This window comes from Panthera pardus, unplaced genomic scaffold (assembly GCF_024362965.1).
Source record: "Panthera pardus isolate Hobbes unplaced genomic scaffold, ASM2436296v1 HiC_scaffold_25, whole genome shotgun sequence".
Classification (NCBI taxonomy): domain Eukaryota; kingdom Metazoa; phylum Chordata; class Mammalia; order Carnivora; family Felidae; genus Panthera; species Panthera pardus.
In genome coordinates, this window is record NW_026526821.1 from 15,120,439 (window position 1) to 15,137,270 (window position 16,832).

The 16,832-nt window shown below is 50.1% G+C and overlaps 3 protein-coding genes across 3 annotated transcripts; 1 reads left to right on the plus strand and 2 right to left on the minus strand.

Moving 5' to 3' along the window:
- Nucleotides 1–50: 50 nt before the first annotated feature.
- SPATA25 (spermatogenesis associated 25) lies at nucleotides 51–6,181 on the plus strand. The gene is made up of 2 exons (XM_019458325.2): nucleotides 51–1,134; nucleotides 1,508–6,181. Exons 1-2 carry the CDS (start codon nucleotides 1,014–1,016, stop codon nucleotides 2,137–2,139), a joined length of 753 nt encoding a protein of 250 aa, XP_019313870.2. The 5' UTR covers nucleotides 51–1,013; the 3' UTR covers nucleotides 2,140–6,181.
- Nucleotides 2,792–4,662, minus strand: ZSWIM1 (zinc finger SWIM-type containing 1). The gene has a single exon (XM_019458314.2). The coding sequence runs from the start codon at nucleotides 4,660–4,662 to the stop codon at nucleotides 3,292–3,294; it is 1,371 nt and encodes a 456-aa protein (XP_019313859.1). The 3' UTR covers nucleotides 2,792–3,291.
- Nucleotides 6,182–7,178: 997 nt separating the features above from the next.
- On the minus strand, nucleotides 7,179–16,545 carry ZSWIM3 (zinc finger SWIM-type containing 3). The gene is made up of 2 exons (XM_019458301.2): nucleotides 16,318–16,545; nucleotides 7,179–9,594 (listed from the first exon to the last, which is right to left on the minus strand). Exons 1-2 carry the CDS (start codon nucleotides 16,470–16,472, stop codon nucleotides 7,659–7,661), a joined length of 2,091 nt encoding a protein of 696 aa, XP_019313846.2. The 5' UTR covers nucleotides 16,473–16,545; the 3' UTR covers nucleotides 7,179–7,658.
- Nucleotides 16,546–16,832: the final 287 nt, after the last annotated feature.

The following is a 16,832-nucleotide window of genomic DNA, read 5'->3' on the forward strand; positions in this document are numbered from 1 at the left end:
GAAAGAGAGAGCATTTTATTTATTTAAGTTTATTTATTTTTGAGAGAGAGAGAGAGAACGAGTGGGGAAGGGGCAGAGAGAGAGGGAGAAAATCCCGAGCAGGCTCCACATTGTCAGCACGGAGCCCGATGCTGGGCTTGAACTCACGAACCATGAGATCATGACCTGAGCTGAAACCAAGAGTCGGGCGCTTAACAGACTGAGCCACCCAGGCACCCCAAGAGAGAACATTTTAGACGTTACCTAGACCAGTGGTACCCAGCCTGTCTACTCATTAGGGTTATCTGGGACACCTAGAAAGCTGATGCCCCAAACTCCATCTCCAGAGATTCTCATTCCATTTGTCAAAGGATTAGGCCTAGACATCGTTGGTTTGTAAAAACAGCCTGGAGGTTCTAACAGAGTCAGGATTGAGAAGCGCTCCTTTAGAATAGAGGTCTTGACTTTGGCATATATTATAACCACTGAAAGACCTTTGAAAAATACTGACAACTGGGTCTGACCCTGGCATTCTGATTTAATTGGTCTGAGATGAGATTGGACCTCAGTATTTCTAAAAGCTCCCAAGAGAACTTAATGTGCACCCCAGTGTGCGACCCAGTGTCCCAGACCAACAATTTCATTTTGCAGTCGGGAAACTGAAGCCTAGAGATGGGAACGTATTCCAGAGGCACACAGCAAACTCCCTCTCTCATACTGCAGAGCACAAAGCACTCGCCTCCTTTATTTCTATCTCTGATCTTTTGCTTCCATACGAATAATCGCATTTAATCCTCACGACGCTGGTGAGGTGGTGGGTGGCCATTACTCCCACTTTAGAGAAGACTGTCCAGGAACAAAACTGTCAAAGTGACTCGCCCATGGTAGAGGTAAGAACCTAGAATGTCCGGTCCCTGGTCCAAGGCTCTTTTAACCCCATCCCATTGTCATATGCGGGTTCTAGAATGAACAGGTCAGTGCTGTGAGGTGGGTTCCAGGTGTACAAGGGAGGGACTATGAAGTGACGTTCTAGAATGGTGGAAAGGGTAGGAGAGGAGGCAGGTGACTGTTCCCTCACAAACAGGGGCTTTGGGGCAGACATGTCCTATTTCATGTCTCCACAAGCTCATCAAGGTCTTCTGCCTTCCAGCCAAGGTGAGAGAGGGTCTTCTGGAACTGGAGGGGGCACCACAACTTCCCCTGAGAACTTGTTTCCTGCCTCCTGGGAGGTGGAGGTTCTGCCGGGGATTTGGGGGCTGGCCCTGGAGTCAATTCTCTGAAGAACGCCATTCCAAAAGTCCTTGCCGGTAGCTACCTGCCTGCTCACTCATTCATTCAACAAACACTTCTCCGTTACTTATTCGATGTTGGGGCCTGGGGATGTGGGTATGAGGAAAACACCTAGTTCCTGACCACTAGACAGCCCTGCCGGGGCTCCTGTTTCCAGTGCTCTGCTCCTATGCCCTGCCCCTCAGGGCCTCCTCAAAGAGACCAAGAATAACATTCCATCTCCTTCCTGTCTCTACAGGTGGGGCTGCTTCTCCGGGCTCATCCCTTGGCCTCTATAGTGCTGTAGAGCCAGTAGTGGTGGCCCCTGGTGGACTAGGCCCACTGAGCCAGAAACCTGAGCAGGTGGCGCCTGCTGCCCAGGCCCGGGGCCCGGCCCTGGCAGTGCCGGGAGCCAGGGGCTGCCCTGGGGGGGCTGGCTGGGAGACCCTGCGGCGGAAGGAGTACAGCCGATACCACCACAAGTCCCCCCACGCGAGGCGGCCGGAGAGCTTGGGCTGGGAGGACGGCTGCTCCACAAACAGAGCTCCCCACCTGGGTGGCCCCAGCAGGCCTGGGCCCCTGCTGCTGTGTGGGCTGTCACCAGGGATTTTACCCATGCCCTCTGAGGCAGGGGGGAAGGAGGCCGGCTCCCAGCCTGACATCTGCATCCTTACCCTGGCCATGATGATCGCTGGCATCCCCACCGTGCCTGTCCCCGGCCTGCGGGAAGAGGACCTGATCCGGGCAGCTCAAGCTTTCATGATGGCCCATCCGGAGCCAGAGGGGGCTGTGGAGGGGGCGCGGTGGGAGCAGGCACGCGCCCACGCAGCCTCTGGGCAAATGCCCCTAATGAGATCCAGGAGAGGCCAGCCTCCTGGCTCCTGCTTGTAGCTGGATGAAATAGCACCAGACACACAGGGTGGCTTCTCCGTATGGTTTTTGGGCAGACAGGATTGGGGGTGCCTGTGGCAAGGATGGGGACAGGGCAGTCGTTGGAGCTGCTCTGACGAACGCAAGTCTTTCATCAGGGTCCAGACCCCAGGAAGTTTCTCCAGATAGCACTAAGTCAGGAAATAGATCTTATCAGAGTAGTTATGATGAAAATTACCTGAGGTAGGGGGCCCGGCTTGGAGTGGAGGTCGCTTTTGTATTGTTTTGGGATCCAATCAAGATTTCTTGTACAACGTCCTAGGCAATGTGAATTTTCCTCTTGCCTTACATTTCCCGGCCAGCTGAGGGCAGGTGATGGGAGCAGAGGCAAGGAAGGAAAATGAACAGTTATTTGAGCACCCACTGGGCACTGGGCCCATTACACGCAGGCTCTCCTTTAGTCTTGCCAATGCTGTGCGATCTCCATTTTTACAGATGAACAGATTGAGCCTTTTTAAGGGTGTCTTGCCTGAAGTCTCAGAGCTAGTAGCAGGCACAACTAGGCCTCAGAAATCAGGCAAGGAACCAGGATTTGCATGTAGTGTCAGACTCCAAAGTCTTTCTGTGATATTTGCTCTGCTGCCTTCTAGAAGACAAAAAACTAGACAAGGGCTGGAATAGGCAACATTTGACTTTAATGACCTCTGGGTGGGGGTTAGGGGACAAAGGCTGGGATCCACCTTCTCTGTGGGTCAGGTGAATCATCTAATGACTGGGGAAGCTGTTACCAGGCCCCTGCCCTTGATCTCCACTCAGTGTCTTATCCTAGAGCAGGGGGTCACCTGTTTTTGCAAGGCCCTTGGGCTAAGAATGGTTTTTAACCTTCTGAAAAGGCCGTCAACGCAAAACCAAGCCAAGAATATACAGCAGAGACTGTGGCCAGCAAAGTCTAGAGTATTTACTGCTAGGCCCTTTACAGAAAAAGTTTGCTGACTCCTGTCTTCGGGAACGAGACACATTTTAGGTAGCAGTCTGCAGTAGAATAGAAGAGCCTTGTCCTTTCCTGGAGGGAGGGCCCATGGAAGTACAACAGTGTGAGTGCATGTTGGTGTGTGTGTGTCGGGGTGGATGTGAGTGTGTACGCGTGTGTGAGCATCTCCGGGCACAGGGTAATCAGAGCTGGACCTGCTCATAAGGGCCGATCCAGCTGTCAGCCAGTTCCCGCAAGGTGCTGTACCTCCGTTCGAACTCCTCCTGGCTGCAGTGCTGCAAGAGCTGACTCACCTCCTCAGTGAGGAGCGCCACGGCCAAGTGCTTATCCAGCGTCTCACTCCACTTGCTGCCCAGGATGTCGTCTAGACTGGCAGCACAGCCTGCTGTCCACTGGGCTGGCAGCATGTCGGGCTGGAGCACCTGGTGGCGGGCACTGAGCAGGGCTAGGATGTGGCGGCAGGGCAGGTGGAAGGCCTGGTTAAAGTAGCAGCTGCAGCTGGCAGGGGGCTGAGGCTGCACCCTATGGGTGTCCTCCAGGATCTGTATGTTCACCTTTTCTGAGCCGGAGCCAATGAGGTGCACCGATTTCTGGACCACAGCAAGCTCCCCCAGGCAGAGCTGGGCTGCGGGCCCCGTGCAGATGGCATTGAGGGAGTGCTGGATGCGGGCTTCTACTAACTGCTCCACTCTGGGGCTTTCGGGGCTGACGTCTAAGGGGGCGTGGTTGTTCTGGGGACTCAGGCCCAGGCTGGAGCTTGCCATGTCTCCAGAGTTCTGCTGCATGTATCGGAGCAGCAAGGTCATGCCTTGTTCCACACACGGGGTGGTGCCAAAGAACTGGCTGAGGACACGGGTGGTGACCTCCAGGCCCTGGAAGTAGCGGCTGCTCTCAGCCCGGCTTCTCCAGCGGTGGGCCAGCCAGATGCGGTCATTGAGCAGCCAGTGCGAGTGGAGCTCGGGCAGCTGGGCCGGAGGGATGCAGCTGCTCAGGAGCGTATACAACTTCCTCAGGTTGCCAGCTGTGGCCGAGCACATCGTGCTCTGCAGGGAAGTGAGGAGCACCCTCTCCACAGGCTGTTCAAGGGACAGCTGATAGAACTTGCCCTGGAGGAACTTACAGATGTGGAAGGCTGAGAGCAGGACCTCGGCTGCGGGGAACTCCATAGTGAGGGTGGGCAGGGGGAGGAAGTGGGGATCCACCAGGATAGTACAGACTCTCTCCCATGCTGGGTTAAACTTCTTAAACACCTGGAACATCTGGGCCAGGCCTTCAGCATCCTCCTTGGCGGGAATGGCGAAGTAGACGGCCCGGGCAAGATGACCCTCCAGCTGCACCCGAGGTCCATCTACCAGGAAGGTATATAGCACCTTGCCCACTGGGTTATAGGTCCGGTGGATAAATAAGATCTCAGGGAAATGGGCAAAGACACCTTGCATAAAGCAGCTCTGGTAGTTGAGGGTATCTAACTCAGCAGTCTTGCTAATCTGATACAGCAGCATAGGTGGGTTTGGGTCCTCAATCAGGAGCTCATTCAGCATTGACAGGGCCATGGGGAGATGGGAGATGTCTGGATGCCAAGGTCAAAGTACTTTCTCTGCAAGGCTGCTGTCCAGGAGACTCTCAGGATCTCAAGCTCCAACTAAGTTGAAGCCTGAGGCTGGACTGTAGTTCCCAGATCTTGTTCCGAAGATGGGCCTAGGGAGAGGAACACAAGTTTAAGGCAATAGTAGGGGCTCAGCTCTTCAATTATGTATCCAGACAATATTGCTTACTATGTAAGTATTGCTTATTACTGTGACAGTATTGCTTACTGTTCTGGGGGAGATATACAATAAACGTGTAAAGAGATAAAGATATAACAAATAAGGAAGGTTACAAAGACCACAAAACTGGGTAACAGGTAGAGAGTAAGGTGGGGGAGGAAGGGATACTTTGGCTAAGGTGGCCAGGGAAGCTCTCTCTGGGTGGGGAGAGAGGATGACATTGGAGCTGAGACCAATTGGTAAGGTGGCCATAGGAAAATTCAGTTCCAAGAGATTGAAATGGGCGTGAAGGCTGGAGGTGCATGTGGCCTTTTTTTTTTTTTTTTTTAAACAGCATTTTAAATATCTGTTTAGTGCTTTATATTTGCAAATTACTGCTGGCATCCGTTCTTCCATTTGGTCCTGGTATATACAAGCGAACTGATTGCCCCCAAAATTGTATGATTCTGGGCAAGTCAGTGACACTCCTTCTGAGCCTCAACCCTTTGAACCACGAACAGGGGCTATCAAATGTGCTTGGCTTCTCCTGCCTCTCCATTAATCCCTCTATTAACTGCAATACTCTGTTCAAATGTTGCCTCTATTTGGCCCCAAATCGGGTTACTGTCCCCATTCTACAGATAAGAAACTGAGGTTCAAAGAGGTTAAGTGACTTGCCCACCATTACTCTGTAAGTAGCCGGAAGCTGAGTCTTTGACTTCGGATCCTGACTGCTTTCCACACAGTACCTGAGGTCCAAACACCAGAGAGGGGCCGCAGCCTCTGACCTCTCACCTCTAACCCGGGTGGGAGGATGTAGATGTCAGACGTTCCCATTCGGAGTCCGGCCGGAGCCAGAAGAGAAGTCAACCTCCCACCCCTTTGGGGGCTGTGTCACGGCTGACCGCGGTCATCAACTGCCTCACACCTCCACCCCTTCAGAAATCACTCACCCACGCCTGGCTCCGTCGCCATGTCTCCCTATTTGACCCTGCCTGACTCTGACTGACCTCTAGGCTCACCAACCGCGGCGCCAGCTTCGCCGTGACTCGGACCAATGGCCTGAAGAGTTCGCGGTCGATCTTTGGGGCATAGACCAATCGTAGCCTGGCGATTTGTGGGCGGGTGCTGTTCCTAGGGTTACGAGGGGCTCGGCTGGCGGTGACCAATGAAAGCCCGAAGATACTAGCATCCTGGCAAGCCTAAGCTCTGAAGCTGGAACTCCGGAGCCCCGCGTCTGGGGAGAAGACTCTGGAAGAGCCTGTTACTATGGAAACTCCTCAGAGGCCGAAAATGAAAAGGAAAATAAATTGCAGTGCTTTATGGATTTTTTTTTCTTTTCTTTTCTGGCCAAATTCCAAAGCCCCGGGGGATAGGAAAAGGTGCCTATGCAGTTGTACTGTATCTTCTGCCTAATGGGGAGATGGAGGCCCAGGTCTCAAATTCTGCCCTCTCCACCAGGGGTCAGGGGCCCAACCCTTAGAGTAGAGGAAATCCAGATCTCCTTGAGAGAGCTGAACCTTGGTGTTGCGCAGCCCCACCCCTTCCAGTGGTCTACAGAAGAAAGAGATCCAGAAAGGGGCTGTGACTCAAGATCCTGGTGCAAGCAAGAGGCAAGACCGACTGCTAACTTTGACCTCGGTTCCCCTGAAGGTGGTATCTTGGACAGCTGGGTAGCTTCCCAGCTTTAGGTGGTTAAAATTACCAACCAGCAACAACAACAAAAGTCCATGCTGGTGCTTAAAACTGAACCGGGGGCGTCCGGGTGGCTCAGTCAGTTAAGCCTCTGACTTTTGATTTCGGCTGGGGTCATAATCTCACGGTTTGTAAAATCAAGCCCTGGCTGGGACTCTGCGCTGACAGTGGGAAGACTGCTTAGGATTCTCTCTCTCCCCCTCTCTCTGCCCATCCCCTGCTCTCAAAATAAGTAACTACACTTAAAAAAAAAAAAAGGAAGGAAATGTTCTGTTTGTATAAATCTAGAGGGTAAATTGGGATTCGAACAGGCCAACATTTATTTTTACAGGTGAGAAACCTGGGGTCAAAGAAATTAGAAACTTGCCCACAGTCTGCCAGCAAGTTCAGGCTGTGGAGTCTAGCCCCCACCCCCCTCGTCTATTTGGCCTCCTCCTGCTAGAATTCTAGGCAGCCTGAAATCAGTGTCGATGGCTTGGTTGGTAGCAAGAAGATGAAGTCAGTGGTGGACTCCTAAGTCTTTGAATTTAAGGCATCAGATTCTGTTTGGCTCTACAACCCCCATTAGGTTCCTTCCCTGTTCAAGCAGCACACATTTTCCCTGCTTATTTGATTTTATTAAAAAAAAAAAACAAAAACCAAAACTTTATTTAATATGAATAAAAATAAGTACAAATAACAGATTCTTTGTAAAGAGCAGCAACAGCTAAGGATCACCCTCCATCCCTTTGTCCCTGGAAACAGGTCCTTTTACCAGGTACATTTCGTCTCACCCTATCCTGGGGCAGGAATTCATCCCTCCGACAGGAGTAAGATCTGATCTCAGGAGTCAGGGCAGAAAGAGGGGTGGGTGACCTTTCAGCATGGAGATAACTTTGGCCTTGACAATGAACGAGGTTCCCGAGGAATGACAAAGGTAGGGCAGAAATGGGGTGGATTCAGAGGACTGTCACATAGTGGGGTTCCTCTTCTCCCTGTTGTAACAATCTTCCTAGCCCTACCTAGGAAGACATTGGTTAAAATGCTGACCCCTGGCACGGCCTGCCCACTTTGAGTTCTCAGACTTCCAAGGAGAGGGGCCTGTGGTCCAATGTGCCCGTGCAAGTGCCTTAATCATGAATCGTGGCTCCAGCAAGCGGGAGCCCCTCCCCTTCCTCTTGCTTTCCCCAGAGGAAAGGGAGGCGGCCCACATCCTTGAAGTCCTCCGGCTGCTGACTGGGCTCGGGCGGCTGGCAGGGGTCAGCCCAGATGTCCACAATCTTGCGCAGGGTGGAACAGCGCTCCTCCAGCTCTGGCCCCTCACTCTGCATTAGCAGGTTTGCCAGCTCCCTGCTGAGGTCCTGAATCACGTCGCTCCGTCCTTGCTTCCCAGGCTGGCCTGTGTTCGGGACCGCAACAGGGTCCCGGAGCTCCCCACTGGGCCCAAGGAGGTGCTGGTACCTCTTCTGCCACCGGCGGCACACCATGGCTTCACCCACAGGCTTCTGGCTGGTGTGCAGCAGGGCCAAAATGTGCCGGCATGGCAGGTGGTACCACTGTTGAAAGGAACAGCTGCAGCTACAGCCATCCTTGCTCACCTGGTGAGAATCCTCTAGCAGCTGAATGTCCACAGAGGAGCCAGCCACGTCCACCAGGTGGGTGGAGTTCTGCACCACCTCCCACTCATTGTGGCACAGCTTATAGGCCAGTTCAGAGCCACTCCCGTGCAAGGTGTCTAGCATGCCCTCCTGGGAGGGCTGCACCTGTGGCTGCTGCTGCAACGGCGCCCGCTGTGGCTCTGGCTTTGTCTTTTCCACAGGGAGCCTGGTGAGGCTCCCCCCACAGACTCCAAATGCCTTCTTGGACTTTGGCGGCATGCTGGCTGGTCGGGCTCTTTTTAACTTGGGAGGAGCTGTGGGCAAGTTTTTCAAGCCTTTGGTATTAAAGAAGTCTATATAATCCACAAAGCGGAGGATGCAGTCCAGCAGGGACTGCTGTTCCCGAAAGAGGCTGGACACCTTGCTGGTGACAACGTCTAGGCTGTCCATGTACGTGTTACACGCGTGCAGGCCTTTCCTCACGTGCATGTACCACAGCAGCTCACAGGAGAACCAGTGGGCCTGCAGGAAGCTGAAGAGCTCCTCGTCCAGTAGGGCTTGGGACATCTGACAGAGATTTTGCAGGCTGGCATCAGAAGTGACAAACACAGCCTCCCGCAGGGCTTCCTTCATGAGCCTTTTAAAGGATGGATTTGCCGAACTACGATGCAACTTCTTCTCCAAGAGCCGGGTGGTGTGGTAGATGGACAGGAGGATGCGGGCAGCAGGGAAGATCTCCTGCAGGATGGCTCGATGGGGGAAGGACGGGTCCACAAAGACCACCTTGACCTTGGGCCAGTCTGTGTTGAACTCTGTGAAGATACTCAGCATCTTGGCCACGGAGGTAGCTGTCTCAGCCTTGAGCACGGCAAAGTGTACCACTCGACCCTCTCGCTCCTTGTTCTCCACCAAGAAAGCATAGAGGATGTGGCCCTGGGTGTTCTCCACGCGGTGTAGCAGGAGATTCTCTGGGAAGCGGATAAACAGATCGGTCATCTTGCTGCTCTGGAAGCTGAGCCGGTCCAGGTCTTGGCTGTTGCCCACGCTGAGAGAGGCCATGGAACCCTCATCCACCTTAAGAAAGTTTTTCATCACTTTTGCTATCTTGGCCAGGTCAGAAGGAGTGATGCCCTCCTGCTCTGGCTTTGAGGGTGCTTGGACCTTGTCTAAGCAAAATGATGGTTCAACGGGGGACTTCTTGGCTAGGTCAAGGTCTTTCTTGGTTGCAGGCTGCTCAGGCTGGGGTTTCTGCAGGTACATGGTCTTTTGAGGTTTGCCAGTGGTGTCTCCTCTGGGTCCTGCAGTTTTGGAATCAATATGGACATGCTGGGTGTTGAGTTCACTAATAAATAGTCGATCCAGTTTCTCATTGTACCGCAGGAGCAAGTATGCTGGGCACATGTCTGCCTCTGATGTTCTCTTCCTGTTTGACTGGGTCCGAATACAGACAAATTTCACCTGCATGTATCTAGGGAAGGTAGATGTGACAGTGAGAAAGGTACTGCCCACCCCTTTCCCTTATAAGACAAGACCCTGGAGGGATTTACAGTGACTGATGGGTTTTCCAGAGACCACGAGGCAGTGTAGGGTGTAGGGAAGGAAGACTGACATTCATCCTCCAATCCCAATTCGGTGTCTTTTGTCAGGACCCTGTCCAACTAACACCGCATCCATTCTCATGTATAGCAGTTTAAAGCCCCACTCCTTCCATGCACTCTCTGTGGCCCAGCTGAAGCTCCCAGGGATTCACTGTGAGACCAGACGGGAGAGAAAACAGACAAGAGGCAGCAGCAGCAGGCCGGCTGATTATGCACTGTTTAAAACGTTGCCTCTGGGGCCCCTGGGTGGCTCAGTCAGTTAAGCATCTGACTCTTGATTTTGGCTCAGGTCATGATCTCGTAGGTTCATGAGTTTGAGCACAGCGTCGGGCTCTGTGTTGACAGTGAGGAGCCTGCTTGGGGATTCTCTCTCTCTCTCTCCCTCTCTCTCTGCCCCGCCCCCCCCCCTTGCTCTCACTCTCCCCCACCCCTCTCGCTCACCCTCTCAAAATAAATAAACTTAAAAAAATATATATCCCCTTCATTCCTGCCTTTTGGGAACTATTACCTTTGCCTCCTACTCCTCCAGACAGCAAAGATACAAGTGGCCCTCTCTCGGAGGAAAGATCTCTATTCATCTTTCATCTAAGGAAAAATGTCCAAATCCTAGGAGAGTTTGAGAACCCCTGGGCTAGATGATCTTCAGGTCCCTACCAGTTTTGCCATTCTGGGCTGAGAGTGAGGATTCAAAGGAGAAGAGTCAATAAATTGAATCTCTGCTCTTTTCCTCTTCCTATCCCCATTCAACCCAAGCTTCAAGGCCAAATCAGCTCCCACCTTCCCCAGGAAGCCTTTGCGGATGTTTTCAACCCATAGTAACTGCTCCTTTCTCTGAATTCGTAGCATTCACTTAACACAAAAGGCTCAAAATCGTCTCTGGGGGGCAGTATACCTAGTGGTTACACAGTGGAGACCCTGGAGGCTGACTGCCTGGATAGTAATCAGGGCTCTAGCACTCAGAAGCTCCTTGACCTTGGGCAAATCACTTTATGATGAGACTGTTTTATGAAGAACATCACACATAAAATGAGACTCTTTTAATAAGATTGTTATGAAGGTTAAATAAGCCACAGACACAATATTTAGCCCAGAGCCTGGCTACTGTTATTATAGTTCCTATGCCTTGTGACACTCTATCGGGTGTTTATAAAGTACCTTTACAATTGGATGGGGCTAGGAGGTGCCTGGGTGGTTCAGTCGGTTAAGCGTCCAACTTTGGCTCAGGTCACGATCTCAAGATTCATGGCTTTGAGTCCCATGTCGGGCTCTGCACTGACAGCTCAGAGCCTGGAGCCTGCTTTGGATTCTTTGTCTCCCTCTCTCCCTCTCTCCCTGCCCCTCCCCCCTTGCACGCGCGCTCTCTCTCTCTCTCTCTCTCTCTCTTTCAAAAATAAATAAACTAAAAAAAGAAAACAAAAAACAATTGGATGGGGCTGTCATGAAGCGGCAGGACTGAGTTACTTCTCAGTGTATTCCAAGCACCTAACAATGTTATTCCTTCAGCAGATGCTTATCAAAGATGTACTAGGTGAATGACTCATAGATCATGGGTGGGACAGGTTACAACCCTGCCTCTTCAGGGAGTGTCCCGGCCCAAAGACCAGGAGAGAAGGGGAAAAACTCTCAGCCCCTGGCATGCAATGACACAGCCTGGGCACCTCACTAACTCTTTTCCAAACACTCTAATCCGGCTGGTCCTGTCTGCCCACTCTGTGGGGTAAGCTTAGAAAAACAGGATACGCCAGGCCTGCAATAATAGGGCGGAGTGGGCTGAAAATGCCTGCACCTGTTGTGTGCACAGTGCTGGGGCTACGACACCATCCCCAGCTCAGGGCTGGGAAGGGGCTGGAGCAGTCCAATAGTATGGCAAGGCCAGTCAGTGGTGGCCGCAGTGTGGCTTCTGCCTACATTCCCAGTCTCCTTTTCCACCCCCTCACCATCTTCTTTTTTTGTGCCCTAGAAAGACAAAGTGTCTACAGCTTCCTGCATTCGTTATGCTAGGTCTCACTTCTCTGCCTTTGCTCGTGTTTGTCTCTCTCTGGAACACCCTTCCCACCTGCCTTCACCTCAAAGCTTACTCACCCTTCAGGACTACGTGGAACGGTCACCTCTTCTAGAAAGCCTTCCCCAAGCCGGTAGATTGGGCCCTGCCCTTTTGCTGGCTCCATATCTTAGCATGGCCCTAGTTCATCAAATTAGATGGACTTTGCATGCTCTTAGTGCATGTAAAGGCTTGTCCAAAAAAAAAAAAAAAAAAAAAAAAGAAAGATACTGGAGAACATTAGCCATAAAGCTTTTTCAAACCTTTCCTGGTTCCATTAATGACTGACTATGCCTCCAGGGGAGGAAACCTTGGCCTTGTTCTTAATTCCTCCTTCTCTGTGTCTATATCCAATATGTTAACAAGTGTTTTCCATTCTTTCCTACCAGTACTACATGTACTAAGGTATTCTATGCCAGGCTATATTAAACCCCTAACATGCATCACTTTATACTAGGAAACGGGTTCTATTATCCTCATTTTACAGATGGGGAAACAGGCTTTAAAATGTTCTCAAGGATGGGGATCTGGGATTTGAACTAAGCCTGCTTGGCTACAGTCTGTGTAGTTAACCCTTATGCTGCCTGTCCGCTTTCAAAATATTTCTCCTTTTTCAGAATACCCGACCCTCAACACACTGTTCAGGTTCAATAACTTGCTTAAAGATCTGTAAACATAATGTCTTTGTTGGCATCGTATGTTTCAAACATAATGGGTACTAGGCTGAAGTCTGTTATTTTTTCCCCCGCTTCGTTCAATCTTTTTTATTGAGATAGCACTGACATACAGTGAGATATACAAATCTTTTGTTAAGAATTCGTTGAGCACTGCGGTTATTTTCATCTGTACTTAGTTGTCTAAGTTAAAGCATTGACTCCCTTCAAGACAGGAACATGGTTTCACACCTTTCTGAATCCCCCTGACTGCTTATATCTAAGGGTGCCCAGCCAGGATCTGGAGGCAGGGAGTCAGCCAGCCTTGCTTCCCATCTACTTTGCAGGTGTCTGTATTCCCTACCGGACAGCACCACCAGTGTGCTCCCAGTGCCTGCTCCCGCGCGTGGAGCACACCTGGTGCTCTAAGCACGCGTACCGAATGAGAATTAAATGATTGACTATGGCACAGAAGGTTCTCCTTATAAAACATGAAAAGTATACTAGGAAGACCACTGAGAGGGTTCTGTCCAACAACTTGGCTTCTAGTCCGAGCACAACTACTTTTACTAACTATGGACAAGTCCTTTGTTTAATTTCAAACATTTACCAAGTCCTGCTATGTACCGAACACTATACTAATTGCTACACAGACTAATTAGCCAGTCTCTACTCTCTAGGTCTAGAGAGCAGAGACAGAATTATATAGGTAGCCAGTAAAGTCAAAATTAAGTGAATGGTTAAAGAGAGGTACAAGCAATATATTTATAACTGACCGAACAGTGATTCACTCTATAGGGATTGGTACAGATTAACTAAGCCTTTTAATTTTACATAAGATTTGTGTCCTTGTGTGTAGATCGCACCTTGAGCAATACTAGGATCTTTATAGGTGCGGTAAAGCCATTTTAGAAAATATAACTTGAGTTAGGAACAAGACTCAGAGTCAGAAGATCTGAGTTTAAATTCTAGCTCTACCACTTATTAGCTGTGTGAACTTGGACAAGTCATTTCACTTCCTCTGAGTCTTCAACTCCTAATCTGTAAATTAGAAATAACAAGAAGTTAGAAATAGCAAGAGTACTGGTCTGTAAAAGTCGGTACCTGATCCAAAACCAATCAGAACCACTACGAAGTGAATTCATTCAAAAGGTTGTGACTGGATCTGTGGGTTGCCCTTAGCCCCCTTCTTCCTTCCCAACAGAAAGCCAACTTAATTTGGGTTGCCATTACTCCCCCACAAAGCTAAGTACTTCAGGGCTAGTCTAAGCCAATTGAGCTCATCTCATTGGGAGTGGGCATGGATACTGGCCCAATTCTGGAGAAAGAAACAGGATAGGAAATCTGCAGGAAACTGAGGAAGGCTTTTCATTTGGATGTGACCCCTGCATCTGTACCAAGCTGAGACCTGAGGATGGCAGAGCAGTAAGAAACAAAAAGCCAGGGCCATGGAAACAATCACCTTCACAGACCCACCTCTAGGCTTCTAAGAAATAAGCCATTTTGAGTCAGAGTTTTCAGTTAATTGCAGCCAAAACTATCCCTCAGAAACAACATATGATAATAAATAGAGGGGGAAAAAGATTTGAGAGGAACTTTATCTTGAAATAGGAGCCTAAAATTATGAAGTTCATATTATCTTTAACAAAACATAGGTTATAATGGCAGCTATATACCAATTCTTAAAATAATCCAAGAATAACTTACAGTGTCAACTGTTGTTTTTTTTTTTTTTTTTTTTCCTGGTGCATTTCCCCTCAAACACTAAGATATTTTATTTCCTGTCTCACTTTTACAACACGGAAAGGTCAGTTTTACTGAAACATTCCTGGGCTTTATCAGGTTTCCCAAAGGCCTAATTTTATTCTTTGCTATGCAAATCCTTCGTTTGTCAAATTCCTATCACATCATCATCTTTGCTCATCTTTCTTCTCCTCTTGTTCACTGGTGTCAGGCTGAGGGTGATGTAAGTAAGGAGTTCTCATTACCTTCAGAGATTTCACGAAGGCTTGCTCTTGGGAGAGGTGTAATTTTTGTTTGCAGTTAGTTTTATCTCCATTGTATTATCCTGATGTTTACCACACTTATTGATTAGCCAGAAACTGACTGCCAAAGATATTAATGGGACTGGTAGGGATAAGCAGGAAATTATTAAGTAGTGACTAATTTTATAAGTGGCTGGTTTATTAGCAAGACTTTTGTAGGACATTGCTTTCCTACTCGGCCTTGTGACTATGGATACATAGAAAATGAAAAATCGGGTAACAAGGGCCTAGTTCACAGGGTGTAATGAGGATTAAATAAAACAATGCCTGTAAAGTTCTTAGCACAATCTCTGGAATGCGGCCCCCAAAAATGTTCCAAAAAAAGGTAGCTATTAAACCGAACGGCAATGGAGAGAGACATGAGAATACTTCCTGGACTGTTTGAAGAATTATCAATCCCCCCCAAAAGACATAACAAAAGCAAAAACACAACAGCCATATATAAAAATATGAGAGGGAAAACCGGGCATAAAAGCATCGAATCTCCCAGTTGAGTGGGACTTTTGGTGGTCTAGTGATAATTCCCGCAGCACATGTGATTCTCAAAAGTACTGAGTCAAAGTACCGCTTTCTACCATGTACTGATTGCAACTGAGCGCTGAGAAACTGAGCACCACGCTTCCGCTCCTACGTGCGTTCGGTTATTTGACCTTTACCATATCCACTTCAGTTTAGAGGATTAAACCGTCACAGAAATTAAGTCTTGCCCCAACTCAAGTGTAAAGCCTGTCTTTCTGACTCCAGAGCTCTCTTTTTAACTCCTTGATGGGGTTTAGGGCAGGCTGCCCCAGAATTTGCTACTTGGACGTGTGGATTATTTTGAGCTGAAAACAATCAAGGTCCAATAGACTCAAGATGAGCTTTTCACCTCTCCCTTAACTGCCTAGAATAATTTAGAGAGAGACACTCTGCCCATGCAGCTTTGACTTGGCCCACGTGGACTGTGTTCGAATTGGACCCGATTTTCAATTTTTAAAAAGTGGAGAAACTGACCTAAAGCCTGGATGTCTGACTTCCCTTGCCCCAAAGCCTGGCCACGGGGGATCTTCATTTTCACACGGCGGCCATTAGCTGCGGCTGATTAGATAGGGCCTGCTCTCCATTTTGCCCAAGTCCCACTTCCCTGGTCCCTGCTGCAGAGACCTGGTGTCTGTGGTTATTTCATCATTCTTTCTCTTATGGTGAAATTAAAAGTTGAACTTTCTTACCCGGGGCTGTTTCACCTGAACCCTGAAGACAACTGAGTTGTCAACCCTTTTCTTAGCCTCTCGGCCTGTTTTCTCCGCTGCCAGATGGCAAAAAATAGCTTTTGTCTATCATTCTCAATTCGGCCCTGCGGGGTAAAGCACGCACACAACGGAGAAGGATGCCTGGGGCATGGGGGAACGTTTGGAAAACGGCTGTGCATCTCAGAAGCTCAGGGACCATTTACAAAACGAATGAATGAATGAACAAACCAATCCACAACTGACCGCGTTAATTGCCTGGTAAAGAGAACACTGATGAAGGGAATCACCGCGAAAGCGTTTTTTTTGTTTTTTGGTTTTTTTTAATCCATTTGTGAAATCAGTGTACTTTGAGCTAGGGATACCGCAGGTGCTCAAAAAATGGGACAAATTACAGTTATTCCGGGGAAGCTGTAATGGAGTGAATGAGTGGAGGGGAAGTGGGTGGTCAAAAAGCGATGCCTGTGAAGCTTTGGCTCTTTTCACCAGGCACAGGGCAGGTGCTCAGCGCCCTGTTGAATGCTAAGACACCAGGGCCCAACTGCACTCCCTCCACGTCCAGGCCTCCCACCAGGGGACAGTCCGGCCTCCTCCCCACCCCCCTGCCCCGCCCCCGCCCCGCCCTTACAGGATGTCCTCGCGGATTGACGTGCCGTGGTTGAGGTTGTGGAAGCGGACGGAGACGCAGTCCCTGAGAATGAAGGAGCACCTGTTCTCCTTTTTGTAGGCGCTGAAGCACTCCTTGAAGTCCTCGTAGGTTTTGAAGCAGCTGCCCAGCTCCATGGCCGCCCCGCAGCCCGCACCGGGGGCTGGTCCCAAGACCAACACCAGGGGTCAGAGGTCACACTAGGAGGGCCCGTAGGCTGGCGTGTGTCCGGGATGCCTTAAGGGTGGGCCCCGGCGGAATGGCCTCTTATGGAGCTCAGGAGGATCCCTAGGACTGAGAGGGGTACCAGGGGCCGGGGGCGCCTTTGCTATCTGACAGAGGGGAAATGACACTCAGCCCTTATTATCCAGTCCCGGGTTCCGCCCCCTCACGGCCACGCCCAATCACACACGGGATTCCCGGACTGGCACTCCTTTTCTCCAGTCGCTAGAGGAAAAATCGACGCCCTCTCACGAAGACTGACAGGAACATTGGCC